This window comes from Doryrhamphus excisus, linkage group LG5 (assembly GCF_037039965.1).
Source record: "Doryrhamphus excisus strain RoL-2023G ecotype Guam linkage group LG5, RoL_Dexc_Guam_v1.1, whole genome shotgun sequence".
NCBI lineage: Eukaryota > Metazoa > Chordata > Actinopteri > Syngnathiformes > Syngnathidae > Doryrhamphus > Doryrhamphus excisus.
Window position 1 is genome coordinate 1,984,255 of NC_136361.1, and position 13,771 is coordinate 1,998,025.

At 41.8% G+C, this 13,771-nt stretch overlaps 1 protein-coding gene across 2 annotated transcripts in view; it reads right to left on the reverse strand.

Moving 5' to 3' along the window:
* Positions 1–13,771, reverse strand: part of vav3a (vav 3 guanine nucleotide exchange factor a) — a 50,754-nt gene that overhangs the window by 4,141 nt on the left and 32,842 nt on the right. The window contains exons 17-26 of one of the 2 annotated variants that reach the window (XM_058060136.2): positions 12,646–12,737; positions 10,873–10,895; positions 10,387–10,405; positions 8,950–9,080; positions 6,697–6,762; positions 5,884–5,918; positions 5,552–5,668; positions 4,663–4,750; positions 3,662–3,791; positions 826–906 (exon numbers count right to left, since the gene is read on the reverse strand). In XM_058060136.2, coding sequence (XP_057916119.2) covers positions 826–906; positions 3,662–3,791; positions 4,663–4,750; positions 5,552–5,668; positions 5,884–5,918; positions 6,697–6,762; positions 8,950–9,080; positions 10,387–10,405; positions 10,873–10,895; positions 12,646–12,737 — 782 coding nt within the window. The remainder of the gene's footprint in view (positions 1–825; positions 907–3,661; positions 3,792–4,662; positions 4,751–5,551; positions 5,669–5,883; positions 5,919–6,696; positions 6,763–8,949; positions 9,081–10,386; positions 10,406–10,872; positions 10,896–12,645; positions 12,738–13,771) is intronic. The other variant, XM_058060137.2, reaches the window with a different exon arrangement.

Consider the following 13,771-nt stretch of genomic DNA (forward strand, 5'->3'; position numbering starts at 1 on the left):
TGAGACACAGGTGGAACAGGTTCGCTAGTTAGTGCGCTTCCATGCCGCCTGCGCGCCCCCCCCCCAGCTGACGGTGCCGCTGGCTCTCTTCTCACTTGTCCAGAAAGCGAGGCTGACATGCGGAAATGGAATGTCAGACCTTTGCAGACGTGGCCGTGGGGATGGAATGGCTGACAAGGAGGTGCACACTTACACCTTCTTGGTTTGACAGGCCGACACACACTCGCGCTCACACAGGAGCAAAGCGAGCCACATACTGTAAACCTTCCGAAATGTACTCGGCAATGCCACAGTGTATAAAGCGCAATACATGGACAGGATGTGACACACCCAGGGGGCGGGTTCAAGCGAAAAGGCATTTCAATGACAAATTTAGTCTAAATGCCACATATTGCCATATTGCCATATTGATTAGACAGATGTGTAATTTGACCATTTTGGGGGTTTAGGGACCCCCTGTATGCGTTTCGGGTCTAATACTACCATAAAACAGCTGTAGATATGCTTTATTTATTTAATTTGTGTCCTACATTAGTTGACTTTGGCAAAGTGAGCCACACTGTAGCTTCCAAAAATGCCTCAATATATAAAATAGTAAAATATTGGAGTGTCATCGTGCCAACAATTTAGAATTCTATGCTTCAAATTTACTGTAGAAACATGACTCACGTTTCCCACCATCCCTTGAGGCGTGATCGCCCATGGTGTCCAAATACTTTTGTCCAGAAAAGGAAGCCAAGCTAGCATGACTGATCTGTTTGAGGTGATGCATTCAAAGGGACGGCGTTGGACAGACAGACACAGAAAGAAGTGTGATAGCTGTACCTGACCAGAAGGGGGCAGAGGAAGGAGGTACAAAGCTGTAGCCGGCGGGGGTTACAAAAGAGAGGCCGCAGAGCAATGGGGCTATGGCGGGGCAAGCCAGGCAGGGATGCAAGAGGGAAGAGGGCGATGTTGGAAGAGGGAGAGAAAAGCAAAGAAAGATGTTTGAGGTTCCAAAACAACACAACAGCCTCTGCTTGAAAGACGTTCTACAAACCAAGTTCACGACTTTTTGGACAAACATCTCACTCTAAAAAATCTTCTCTACTATACTGAGTAATAGGAATGTAACTGGGACTATAGGGGTGCTATTTCATGTCTAAAGGTCTCTAATTCTCAATACTTCCAAGTCAACAGGCCTGTGTTAATACGTGGCTTTTTGAAAGTACCGCTAATCGGCTCAGCAGCCTCCAATGGCGTCCAGGTCGACATGAGCGGCACGCCCGTTTGATTAAAAACGCCACCAGCTTCATTGTTGTAGACTACAAAGTGCTCGACTCAAGAAGAATAAAACGCAGTATATAAACAAGGAAAAGTAATCCGTCTACGTTCATTTCTATTTTCAGGTCGTTTGGCCGCAGATACTTCCTGCCTCCAAGTCAATGAATTCACCCCAAAGGAGCATTTGTGTTCTTCCAAAGCAACAATCGGTTAACATTCCTCCTGCCAACAATGTGACCCTCAGCACGCCGTCCAGGCAGCAGCGTACCCGCTTCACAAAAGAAAAGTAGAAATACTTTGACTTTCTAAAACCACCAATTGATGATCGCTGTTGCTCAGTCTGGCTGTGCCCACGCTGGGTTTAAACGTCTTTTTTTTTCCACTGGCGTTGCTTGAAAGACTCAGCTTGGCAGCCGCATTGTGTGCAGTGGAAGCTTTTTTTGAAAAGGTGAACCACTTTTCCAAAGTCCAATGTGACGCTTTACCACACGGAAATATATCAGAAAAAAAAACATGCTCAGAATTTCCAAAAACAAAAGCGATTAGTGAACACAAGCTAATGCTAGTTGAACATTAAGTGTCTAGTACTCGTATGCGCACCTGAAGCACAAGGCAGGGGATGAATACTACATCAAAATATTTATTTATCCATCATATTTTTTATTACCTGGATTTATTGAAATTCCTTTATTGACATGTTATCCGTATCCAAAGAGTTACTATGGTTACCTGCAGCTGCTCTTCACTCCCCAAAAAGATCATTAAAATGTGAGCTCAAAGTGACGGACAGCAGCTGCTCTTGTCCAAGTCGCCAAAGAGTTATGTTCCTCTTTCATTCAGCCGCTGATTAGCAGCCCGAAACTCTCCAGACGTTAGCATGGATAATGACTGACAAGGTAAAAAAAAAAAAAGGAGGAGAGGGGGGGGGCGCTGTTTGGCAAGCATAAACTGTCATCGTGTGTTGAATTACAAATAGTCGTGCCGCTAGAAGAAAGCCGCTTTTATGTTGAGGTGCTCAGCCAGGTTGGCAACACCAGAAGAAGAAGAGGAGCAGAGGAAGTACGCAAAAGAAAAATACATATTGCTGAAAACCCAGCATCAGTTCTGCAAAAACTTGACGTTCTGATTCAAAGAGAAGACGCTTGCATGCAGAATGCCTGGTCAGGGGTGTCCAAAGTGCGGCCCCAGGTAATTTGTGCTCCAAAAATGGAAAAAAATAAGCAATAATTTTACAAGAAGTCTAAATAAGAAAAAATATCAAACATTTTAGGTTTTTTACAAAAAAAGGGGGTAAAAGAAAATGGATAAAGTTGGCATCATTTTGTCAAAATAGTTGTCAAAATTGTTGGAAAAAAATTTTAAATCTGCAAAACGGGGAAAAATACCTACTGAATTTTTGTGAGAAAATAAAATATATTTGGAAAATTATTCTAAAAATAGCAAAAAGTAGAAAAAAAATGCTGTGATTTTACAACAAAGTCAAAACATGTTTGGAAAATAGTTTAAAAACAACCAAAATAGAAAAAAAAAGGCAGAATGTTTGGGAAAATATTAAAAAAATTGGGGGCACTCATTTTTGTTTAAATTTAGTATGTTAAAAATACACAAAAAATGGAAAAAATATATAAGATGACCCTTTTGTCGGGACTACAATACCATTTTAGCTAATTCAGCCCTCAAAGTCAAAAGGAGTTATTCCCCTGGAGGTTTAAGCAGATAATTGAACTCCCCTGGAACTTTTCTGTAGTACTTGGTCTGAAAACTGCAAATAGTGTTTTCCAATGGAATGAGACCATAAAGAAAAATCAGTGGAGATGGAAGAGTTGCTTTTACAGTCGAGCCGAGAAGACCGCGCTCCCACGTGAGTTGAAAGCGCCGTGGAAAAGGGATGAAGAAAGCGCAGCAGACAGCGAGAGCGGTGGGCAGAGAAATGAGCCGAGCTGGAGGAACGACGGTCGAGAGATGCAAGGTGGGAGCGCGAACCGTCAACACTTTGAAAGGTCGGCAGAGAGGGGGGAAAAAAAATGTCAGATCTGCCAAAAAAAAAAAAAAAAAAAAACGTTCCGTGGGGCTCGCAGACTTGACGTGTTCTTGTGAGAAATGGGAAATCTAACAAGATGTGTTCAAACAAACACCAGTAATCATCGATAAATGTTAATGACTGAAAGTAGATGGTACCAAAACGTGAAAAGCCCAACCTTTCCAACCCGATTACTTCAGGTACAAAAGTCCCACTGAGGGGAAAAAGAACGGTTCTTAACCTTTTGGAATCTCTCTTAAACTGACTCCCTGTGACCTTTTTATTGAAAGTACGCTGAAAAGGCCACACGGATCAAAGTCATAAGCATGTTGCCGTGTTTTGTGGCGCTTTCTTTCCCGCCTCCTCAAGTGGACTTACTGTTGCTGCCGGAGCGGTTGAAGCGATGCATGGTCAAGTTCTCCACTTCCCGGTATGGATACTGCAGCGTGGTGTCCAGACTTCGAAAGCCTTCCCTCAGGGAGTGGTGTTTGTAGTACTCAATCAGCTCCTGGACACACATACACACACAAAGAAGACATTCAACCACAAGAATGAAATTATTCTTTCTTGTAGTGTAGTTGGGAGGCATAAGTTGTATGTTTTCATGCTGACATTATGGCCAAGTCATTTTATAGCAGCTATTTAATGTAGGAACACATACACACACCCTTGTATATAGGTGTATTCTACTCTATTTTGGTGTATTATCTTACATTGAATGTATATTATATTTTCGTTATTTGAATTATTTCTATTAATTCAATTTTTAATATAATTACAAAATGTACACAAATTCATATTATATGGCTACTATATTTAGATATTTACATATATATACATTATATTACATTTATTTATCTTTAATTAAAAATTGTAAAATTAACAGTTTATATTTAATTTCCTTTTATTTTAGCCAAGTTTTTTTTTAAGCCACATTTTTTTATTTTTATAAAATATTTAAATGTACTTCCAAACAGATTTTTTTTATTCTCCCATTTTATTAATTTTTTTTAATTGTTTACATTTTTATAAAAAAAAATGTCTATATTTTTTTGTTTTATTTTAAACCAAGCAAGTTCCAATGTATTTTCAGAAATCTTGCATATAAAGTGTTGAGTATCAAATCCTAATGGTGTAAAAGCGGTATAGGTGGTGTATACGGCACAAGTGGTGAGTCCAATGCCGGACGTACCCAATGATGCCCAAAGCCCTCAGGCCACGGTAAACGCGTCCCTAATAGTTATTATTTTTGTGCACCCTGCTAAAATAAAAATCCTGTTTTGACACTTCATTAATGAAGGCAATGATTTATTCATGAAATGCAGTGGTGGAATGGGGGGGGGGGGTGAAAAAAGAAGAAAGGGTCTGAACAGACTCACAAATATGCTCCTGAACGTCTTATTCTCGGCGATGTGGAAGCAGCCCTCCTTGGTCAGAATCTTGATGTGCTTCACGTCGTTGTTGTACCTGCGGGCCATTGAATAAGTTATGAGTGTAATTTCCCTCCCTGATCACCGCCATCGATCGGTGGCCGGGCCCTGGCCCCCCCGTGGACGCCATAATGGCATGCGGGGGGTCCTAAGGGTGGGTGACGTGCCGGTGATGGGTGATCCAGGGAACTAACACCCCCCCCATTGGCTTATTTGTCATTCATAGTCTTGCTCTACTCCAGATTATTCACCTTTGTGGTCTTTGTCCTTTTATTTAACGCGACAAAGGAGTCATGGTTGTCTGCTCCGGACCCCCCCAGTTGTAAAGTGTCGTGGCAACACACGTTTTCCGTGTGCTGCCAAGAATACTGAGAAGTTTTAACATGTAACATTTATATTTATTCCAATTAGGACTTTAAAAACACTCACATTTAGTGTATTTTCTCTGAATGAATGGCTAAATGACGCCCCCTAGTGGTGGAAAAGCATGTTTCCATCAATTCTACAGGATGGAATGGCTAGTTGTCTTATAAGCATAAAAAAAAATCAAAAATTTCCCATCCTTATTTTCCCATTGAAAATAGCCAATATCAATGCTGCCCCCTAGTGGTGGAAGTTCAAATCACATGCAACATTTATCGTATGCACAATGGCATCGTTCAAGTCGTCTCCCAGCCTTCCGGTTGCTGGTTCGATTAATTCCACTGAATGAGAACTAGCGACACATACACACAACTCAAATGTGGACTGTGGTGAGAGTCCGAGCATAAGGACAGTACGGTAACGACATCGAAGGCACGAAGAGGAAGGGGGTCAGCTAACAGTTTTACTGACTTACTTGATGCTGATGGCGTACTCCGTGTACTCTCTGCTGCGATGGCGAACCAGGTAGGTGCTGTTGACCCGGTTGATGAGTTCTGCCTCCGCCTGGAGTCGCTCCATGGGCCCCGCAAACCTGGGACCCCCGAAATGAACACAAGCTCAAGGATGGTTTTGGAAGCGGATAAAATCCCAACAATGCATCCATGTGGGAATGTTGGAGTTGTTTACTGGCTGAAAAGTCTCAATTTGCCGTCTTCTTAGTTGGGTCCCTTAAAGCTGATTTAGGGAAGACTTCTACCTGCCTATTGATGATCTCATTAGGCAGCGGAAGCTAATTTGTTAACTTACCATGGTTGGGAGGAGTAATCGATGGGCTTGGGGACCTGCAACAAACACAAAAAAAGCCAATTTTGTTGATGACTTTCAAGAAGGAAGCATCCTCCAATGGCCGCTGTCCAAAATATGACATCACCGCGGCGCCAAATCCACAGTACGTGAGGTGTTCCCGCTGATGTTTGGCTCAGGTGCCTTTATGTCGCCAATAAACGGGCTTATCTTTACAGCCGAGTGCACGGAGATAAGAGGTTATTACCGATACAGGCGACATAGTTCACAATTCTTTATCATGCACCCCCGGGGGTCAGAAGTTGGAGCTGTAGAAAGTCGACAAAGTATGCTTTAAAAAATAATAAGCACCAACTTTCCCAAAATAGTCAAAATATTTAAAAAAAAAAAAGTTTCTTTTATAAGAATGTCGTAATAAAGAATTTTAGTATTAATTTAATTAATTAATAAATTAATTAATTTAAGTTTTAATTTTAGTAGTAATAAAAATAAAAATGTATTTTAAAATTTTAATTAATTTAATATAAATTTAATTTATCTACTATTTAAAATTAATTTACTTAATTAAAAATTATTAAAACTAAAATAAGTTATTGTAAGGTCTAACATAAAACAAAAGGCTGTAGGTTGCAGAAAAAGTTGGCAAAATAAAGTCAAATTATAGAAATAAGCCATAATTCTGAGAGGAAAAGTTGAAATAGTTGCTAAATTATTTTTAAAAACATCTAAATAAAGTGAAAATATTCAGAGTAAAAAAGGGTCATATGTCCCGCGGTCTGTGGTATGTTGAGGAACGAGGAAAGCCGGCGGACTTACACAAGGGCACGGCTTCACGGCGTCGCTGGGAAAGAAGCCAACTTCTTTCGTTGACAGGATTTTGCCCTGAAACCACAGAAGAAGATAATTGCGTTATGTAGCGTGCATCTGGGCGACTCCGTCTCCATAATTCAAGAACAATTAGGCGGAGACGGAGAGCAGCGCACATATACAGCCCTTGTTATTCTATTGTTGCAATAATGGCTGGCAGGAAGACGGAGCCTTATTTCTCCCTTGAGGGGCGACTAATGTCTAGATTTATAAACACGGGGGAGTCCATATAAGGTGATAGAGGGATTTGTGGGGGCCATTGTGCGGTTATCTCCCCCAGTACAGACACTGAAGTCTAATTGTGAGAAAAAGCATCACCGGGGCTCCAATTTAAGGATATGAAGCATGCAGGCTTACTATTTTCTTCTGTTCATCACAATGATCCACATCAGGGCTTCTCATGCTCTCTACCTGAGACACTTTTTACAGCGGCCATTAAGTCGACGCAAATGTACCGTATTTGGTTATTTTTTTTCAATAAAATATTAATACACAATTACTAGAAATGCAACAAGACAGAAAATTCACGATTCAATTTGATACTGCAGTGGGGGGGGGGGTAAAGTGTTTTTACTTTTATTCTAACAAAATTCAGCAGTTACGTTTCAAGAATAAAATCAAAATTAAGGAAAAAATATCCATAATCTCATTTTAAAAAGTTGTAATATGAAGAAATATTTCAGTTGAATAAAGTCAAAATATTTAATTTTAAAACGTTTCTTTTTTTAAGTCGTTATGATGAAAAAAGTTGCAATTTTTGGAACATTAGGCAAAGTTATCAGAATAAAGTCATAATATTCCCTGAAAAAAATTAACAATTGGAAAGTAAAAATGTAAATAAAAAAATTACAAATTAAAAAAATTGAAATTAAATGAACACATGTTCAGAGAAGGAAGTGAAATATGCAAATAGACATTTTAACAACATTTTTTTAAAAAGTCAGTTGGAATATTGGAAAAAAAAAGAATAAAATCAAGAATTAACGTATGAGGAAAATAATATTTTAGAAGCATAAATGCAATGAGGATTTTATTTGTTGAGTTACTTTGAGTGAATTTTGATAAAACTGCGAACCACCGGCAGAGGCAACAGATCGCTTCGCCACGGAGGACTAACAGCAAATCAGGAGTGGACTTTGTCAGCTGACTGATGTCATGTGACTTGGTTACGGTATCGTCCATTTCACGGCGGTATGGAGCGGTTCGATACACACGTGCAGCACAAAGTACACATCCAAAGGAAAGCAGAACTGCGTGCACACAAATGCAGAAAATCGAAAGATTTGACTCGTGACACATTCATGTCTGCACTGCCGGATCCCGAGAGCCGTCTGATTCCGCCACCATCTACCACTTAGCTACCAGCATGGCCGGAGGTCCCCACCCATCCCGTCCGAGTCCTTGAAGCCAGAGCCTGGCTAAGAACGTAATCATGATCATAGCTCGGACATTGAGTGAGTAAACAGAAGGCTGACAGCGAGGGAAATCAAATTACAGCCATCGATTCTATTTATCACGCCGGCGCCGGAACAAAAACGATTACGGTGGCCTGGCTGCAGAAGTGATGGATATTGAGTGCGGATTCAGCCGCCTCCAGTTGAATATTTTCACAAGATTAATTGAATTCTTTATCTGTATTGCGTCTTTCTTCTTGCTGCGTTCTCATTGTCATGCATGTTGAAACAACAAAAAGGTGCCCAAGGCTTGGAGCTCGTCTAATTAAAACCACACTCATTTAACCTCCCCTTTGAAAAATGGAAAAAACTCGGCATAACCGGCTTGCTGTTGGACGACTATGCCGGGAAACAAAATCAGGGAAACCAAAGTGCAGCCCGGGGGCCAACAAAATGCAATACTGTTAATAACTTTAGTAGAGTAGAATTGAAATTAATGAAGGAATATTACTAGGAAAAAAGCAAATTTTTGGAAAATGCGTTTGGGGAAAATGGGAAAAACAGGCTTTTTCATCGACTATGTCACAAAGCTGAGATGCAGGTTTTATGGAAATATACATACAGTATCTTAGCATTTCTACATGTTGCTTTACAAAATATCAAAGTGGCAAAGTCGCATCCTTTCATTTTCACCACGGAACTCGAACTCAATCAAGACACTGCGTCACTCTGACCCCACGACATCCTGCCATAAATCGCAGCGGCGAGGACTTGCGTGCACGGATTAAGAAGCGGCGTAAACGCTGACCTGCCACCAGGGGCTGTGAAGGTCGGCGCAGATTAATTCGATGATGTCACCCGTTTGGATGCTGAGCGCCGGACCGGACGTGGGGCTGGGAGCGCCGAAGTAGTTCCTGATGACCAGCATCTTGGGTAGACCTGCAACAAGTACAGGGTCATAGGTCATAGGTCTTTCCTGGTGTACATGCATGGATTCACGTGTGCGTCACCTCGGGGCTAAACGGCCATGTTTGTCATTCTCAAGCTTTGCTCCACTAAACTATTCATGCCCCCGCTTAGGTATTCATCGGGGGGGGGTAGGTTGCACATACAAATCCAGCCCTTGTCAGCAATGTCCTGCCCGTATCAATCATTTAGATTCATTCATTATCATAACAGATAAGCCAGATACTGGAGCTGGAACCAAGCTAAGATAAGCATGAAGGTCGTGACGTGCACCACGTTGGAGACGTCCAATAGAAGTTGGAATAATGCACGTTCAATTTTTGAAAGAACCTCAATCAGCGTTTTTGTGTCTCATGGCTGACACGGTGATTCCCTCCCAATATTTTAGGTTCAGTTTTCTGTTCTGCAAGAAAGGCAAATATTGCAGACGTCAGCAAAAAGTCACGTATCTGCAGAGCTTCTGTTCCAGCGCCGTGGCACAGAGGATGGCAGCAAAAACTCGAAAGACACGCGGGCATGGAGAATTGAGTCTTGGGGGCATGAAGCGCAATCCTTTCCACACGAGGAGAAACTACGTGTTTAAAAAAAAAAAAACACCAAAGGCGGGAGCAATCGGATGCTTATTGATTTCAATGAGTCTTCAGTCGGAAATGATTTTTCTGCAGAGAAGGGAAAATTGTTCCTAAGAGAGCTTTACGGGAGATTAGAGGTGGCTGTGCTCTATGTAAACAAACTTGGAGCAACAAAGGGAATTAATTGCATTATTGCATGGGGGGGGCACTGATTTTTTTTTTCCACATTGTTTACTTTGCATTGGATTCATTCCGGTTGAACATTCAGTGTCCAAAAAAAAAAAACAAAAAAAAAAAATTTAACAAGAAAACGAAAAAAAAGTAAAAATTTTATGAGAATTGTATTAATTGAAAAAAATCAATTTTCATAATTAAATAATTATAATAAATTAAATAATTATATAATTTAATTAAATAATCAATTTTTGGATATGTTATGAAAAAGTTACAAAATATGGGAAAATGGCAGATTTAAAAAGTAGCTGTAATTTTATGGGAATAAAGTCAAAATACTAAAACGTCGGGACCTAGCCAGAAAAAGTTGCAACCCTTTTAGTTGCGCAAATTTAAAACATTATTGAAGCGGCTGCTGCAACAGCACTCTGCAACATGCGCACAGATTGTGCACTCCTTATCTCACGTTGCCATCATTGTGTGTGTGTGTGTGTGCGTGTGTGTTGACAGGCTCAAGGAGGACGACTTCTCACCTGGATCTCTGTCTTTGACCTGAAATAAAATGCAAATAAGAAGTTTACACAGGGCCACGCAAAGCAAACATTAGCACAAACAAATTTCTCCACGTCAAGTAATCAATCAGTTTGTGAATAAAGTACACGGGACTTTATCCTTCTCCACGTTTGGAAAAAAAAATCTCATGCATTTGACTTGCTGCTCCCGTCAACACAAAACACTGGCTTTTCCTCTCTATGGAAGGACAGCAGCGACAAACTACAACATTACTTGCACATGATCGGAATCAAACTGTACTGTTTGCTGAAACTTGTCAAGGTCACCCCCCCCCCCCTCCAGTTTCATAATTTTTCTGATGACACCACATCCTTTCTGCTTAGATGTTTCCTACAGTAAATACAGTAATCCCATAAAAGACATCTGGAAGGCTCCTTTGCAAACAGCTGTGGGGATGAGGGGGGGGCCGACACACAAACATGGACACCAACACAGCGGCGGCTCACCTGAGTTCTGACGGAGCCGGGATCTGAAAGAGGTTGGAGAAGAGGCATGGTGAGTGACGGGCGAGCAGGTGCATGCAAACACTTGCACGCCTTCGCCGACACGAGGCAACGCTCCCTCGTTAGTGGAGAAGGCGGACGCTCCTGTCTGACCGCGCTTCACTTTGTTGTGCTTTGCTGCCTGACAGCCCCGATAGAGGCGGTAACGAGGTTGGGGTTGGAGAACAACGCCGGGAGGAAGATCTGTGTGCGGGTTTTTTTTGTTTTTTGCTTCACCAGTTTCTTTTATTGGCTCCCCGAGGGACGGGCTACACCTCCAAAAAACAAACACTCTGTACCTGTACTTCCCGCCCATAGACACACGCACGAGGCCGTCGCTGAACTTTGACTTGTTCTGTAAACAGATGGCGCTGATAGCCGCGACAAATGCAGGTAAACAGAAGGCGTGGCTAAGCCGCACATGCTCAGTGCAAAATAGAGCTATTTTTATTATTATGCAAGTCAAGGGGGGTCCAAACTTTTTACCAGCATCCCAGCTTTGTGACGTCTCTGAAACAGGATATTACTATCAACTTTTAAATGAAATTTTTTTGTTTTTCTATGTTTTTTTCAAGTATTTTTTCAAGTACTTTTCCTGTAAAGTTTGCAACTTCATTCCTTCATCATAATTACAACTTAATAGTAGAAAATATTTTACTTATACTATAAATAAAATAATATAAATAAATATAATATTTCAGCTTTATGCTTCTATAAGTTGCACATTTTTCCTATTATGATTGGCAGAAGACTGTCCATACGCCCCCCACCTCCACAAGGAACACTTTTTCCTCTAAAAAATAAAATAATGTAATTATTTAAATTTAGAAAAATGTTTAAAAATGTGGTGTGGGCCCATAAAAACACAGCCACGGGCTGCAAACGGCCCCTAAACCGCACTTTGGACACCCCCGATATGCGTTTCAAGATGTTTAACTTTCCCAGGCATTTTTTTCCTCCCTCTTCCAGAAGAAGCAGTCGAGCCGCGGCCGAGCGGGGCGGCGAGTAATGACTGAGGGAATTCGAGCCGACATCGCAGCCGTCACAGTTCCACGCTCTCCCATCGCAGGTGTCTCCCAAATCTACTCAGGTGAGCGCGGTGCCCCGGTGGGGGCCGGCGGTGGCGTTATTGCCTGCGTGACCTCATAGCGCTGTGACAGATGCGCGGGCCAACTGGAGCTGGCGGCTTGCAGTTCGAGTGCAATGTGCATGTTTCAAAACAAAAAACTTTGGTGTCGTAAAACGCAGGCCCTTCCAAAACGTGTGAATTCAGGTTTAGCTATCTCGCATGCTAACAAAGACCTTAAGGCCTTCAAGCACTAGGAGCCGAGTGACAGACAATGGCAGAGTCAGAAAAAGCATCGGGGAGCGGTCCAAGCGACACACCGACATTGAATTTACTGCTCGGTGTCCAAACCTCCCAGGGACGCAGAAGAGCATTTGAATGCGTATTAGGAGCACAGTGGCCGACCTTGGCGGCTTGAAGTAAGGGCGTTCTGAATTCCCCCAACTCCACCTTTTGGAAATAAACGCACAGTTTGGAGGGATGACGTTGCAACCTATCTTACATAAAAACATAATTAGTCACGGGCGGCACTCATGCATCAACTTTTGTCTGGCGTGAGATGTGTTGATGCAATCGGATTCAAAGGCGCTTGCCAGCACATTTTGAGACAAAAAGCTGGAATGGTGAATGAATGATATGAACTTGGGGGAGGGGGGGGGGGGGGGGCTTACCCGTCTTCCCACAGCAGCCCAGACGGCCCAGACATTCTTTATGAGCGCCCAAGCCGCACTTGGAACACAGGTAGCCCTGGTTAAAGACCCCCCTGGGGATGGATGACAAGGACACTTCATGTTACTCAGGTTTTGATGGTGCAGCCCCATAATGCAACATTTCTATTTAAATATATAATTACTGTATACTGATGATGCATCCTACTGATGCTGTGAGATTTTTCTATTATAAACTTAAATATTTTATTTTACTTCAGGTAGCCATGTATGCTTAAATGCAAAAACTTAATTAAAAATAAATTCCGCATCTAGATACATATTTAAGCAACTACAGAACAGCAGGGTGTCATATTTTCCAAAAACCCTGATAGTAAAGCTGTGGGATTTGAAGTGCAAAGTGACAAGAGAAAAAAAAAAAACTACATCAGTGGGTTGCCTACAGCCAATGTTAACTAGACCACGCCCTGTACACCCTACTAAAAGAGGTACATTTTCCACAAGATGGTGGAAGCACTGCTCAATTTAAGTGACTTGTCCCCTACATCACGCTACTCTAAGTCCATTGTAGAAACGCCATCTTTTATTTATGGACATTTGAAAGACATCTGGTTGGCTCGTACAGATGCTCCATAACAATAAAGTGGCACAGCAGTCATTTTATGTCAAACCTTTTTACAACAATCACATTTGACGGCTTACTCAGTTTGGGTTTTTATTATTTGGACGCTATAATCATCTCTATGATTCAGACATTTTGTCATAAACGCATAATCCTGATCTGCACCGCATCTCCAATGCGGCCGTGGTGGTCTCACTTCCTCACTGCTCCATCATTGATTTATGCCGCAAACTTTGATTTTTGGCCATTTTCCCATCCTGGAGTGGTTCTGTCCTCCACGCCAGTGGTTTTTTTCCATCCTCGAAGGATTCTGTCCTCCAAGCCAGTGGTTTTTTCCATCCTCAAATGGTTCTGTCCTCTAAGCTAGTGGTTTTTTCCCCATCCTGGAGTGGTTCTGTCCTCCACGCCAGTGGTTTTCAAAGCGTGAGGCCGGTCTGAAGGCCAGTTTCTGACCTGTTGTGATCCACTACTTCAGTGTTTCTTTATTTATACATTTTACGGCAGTAA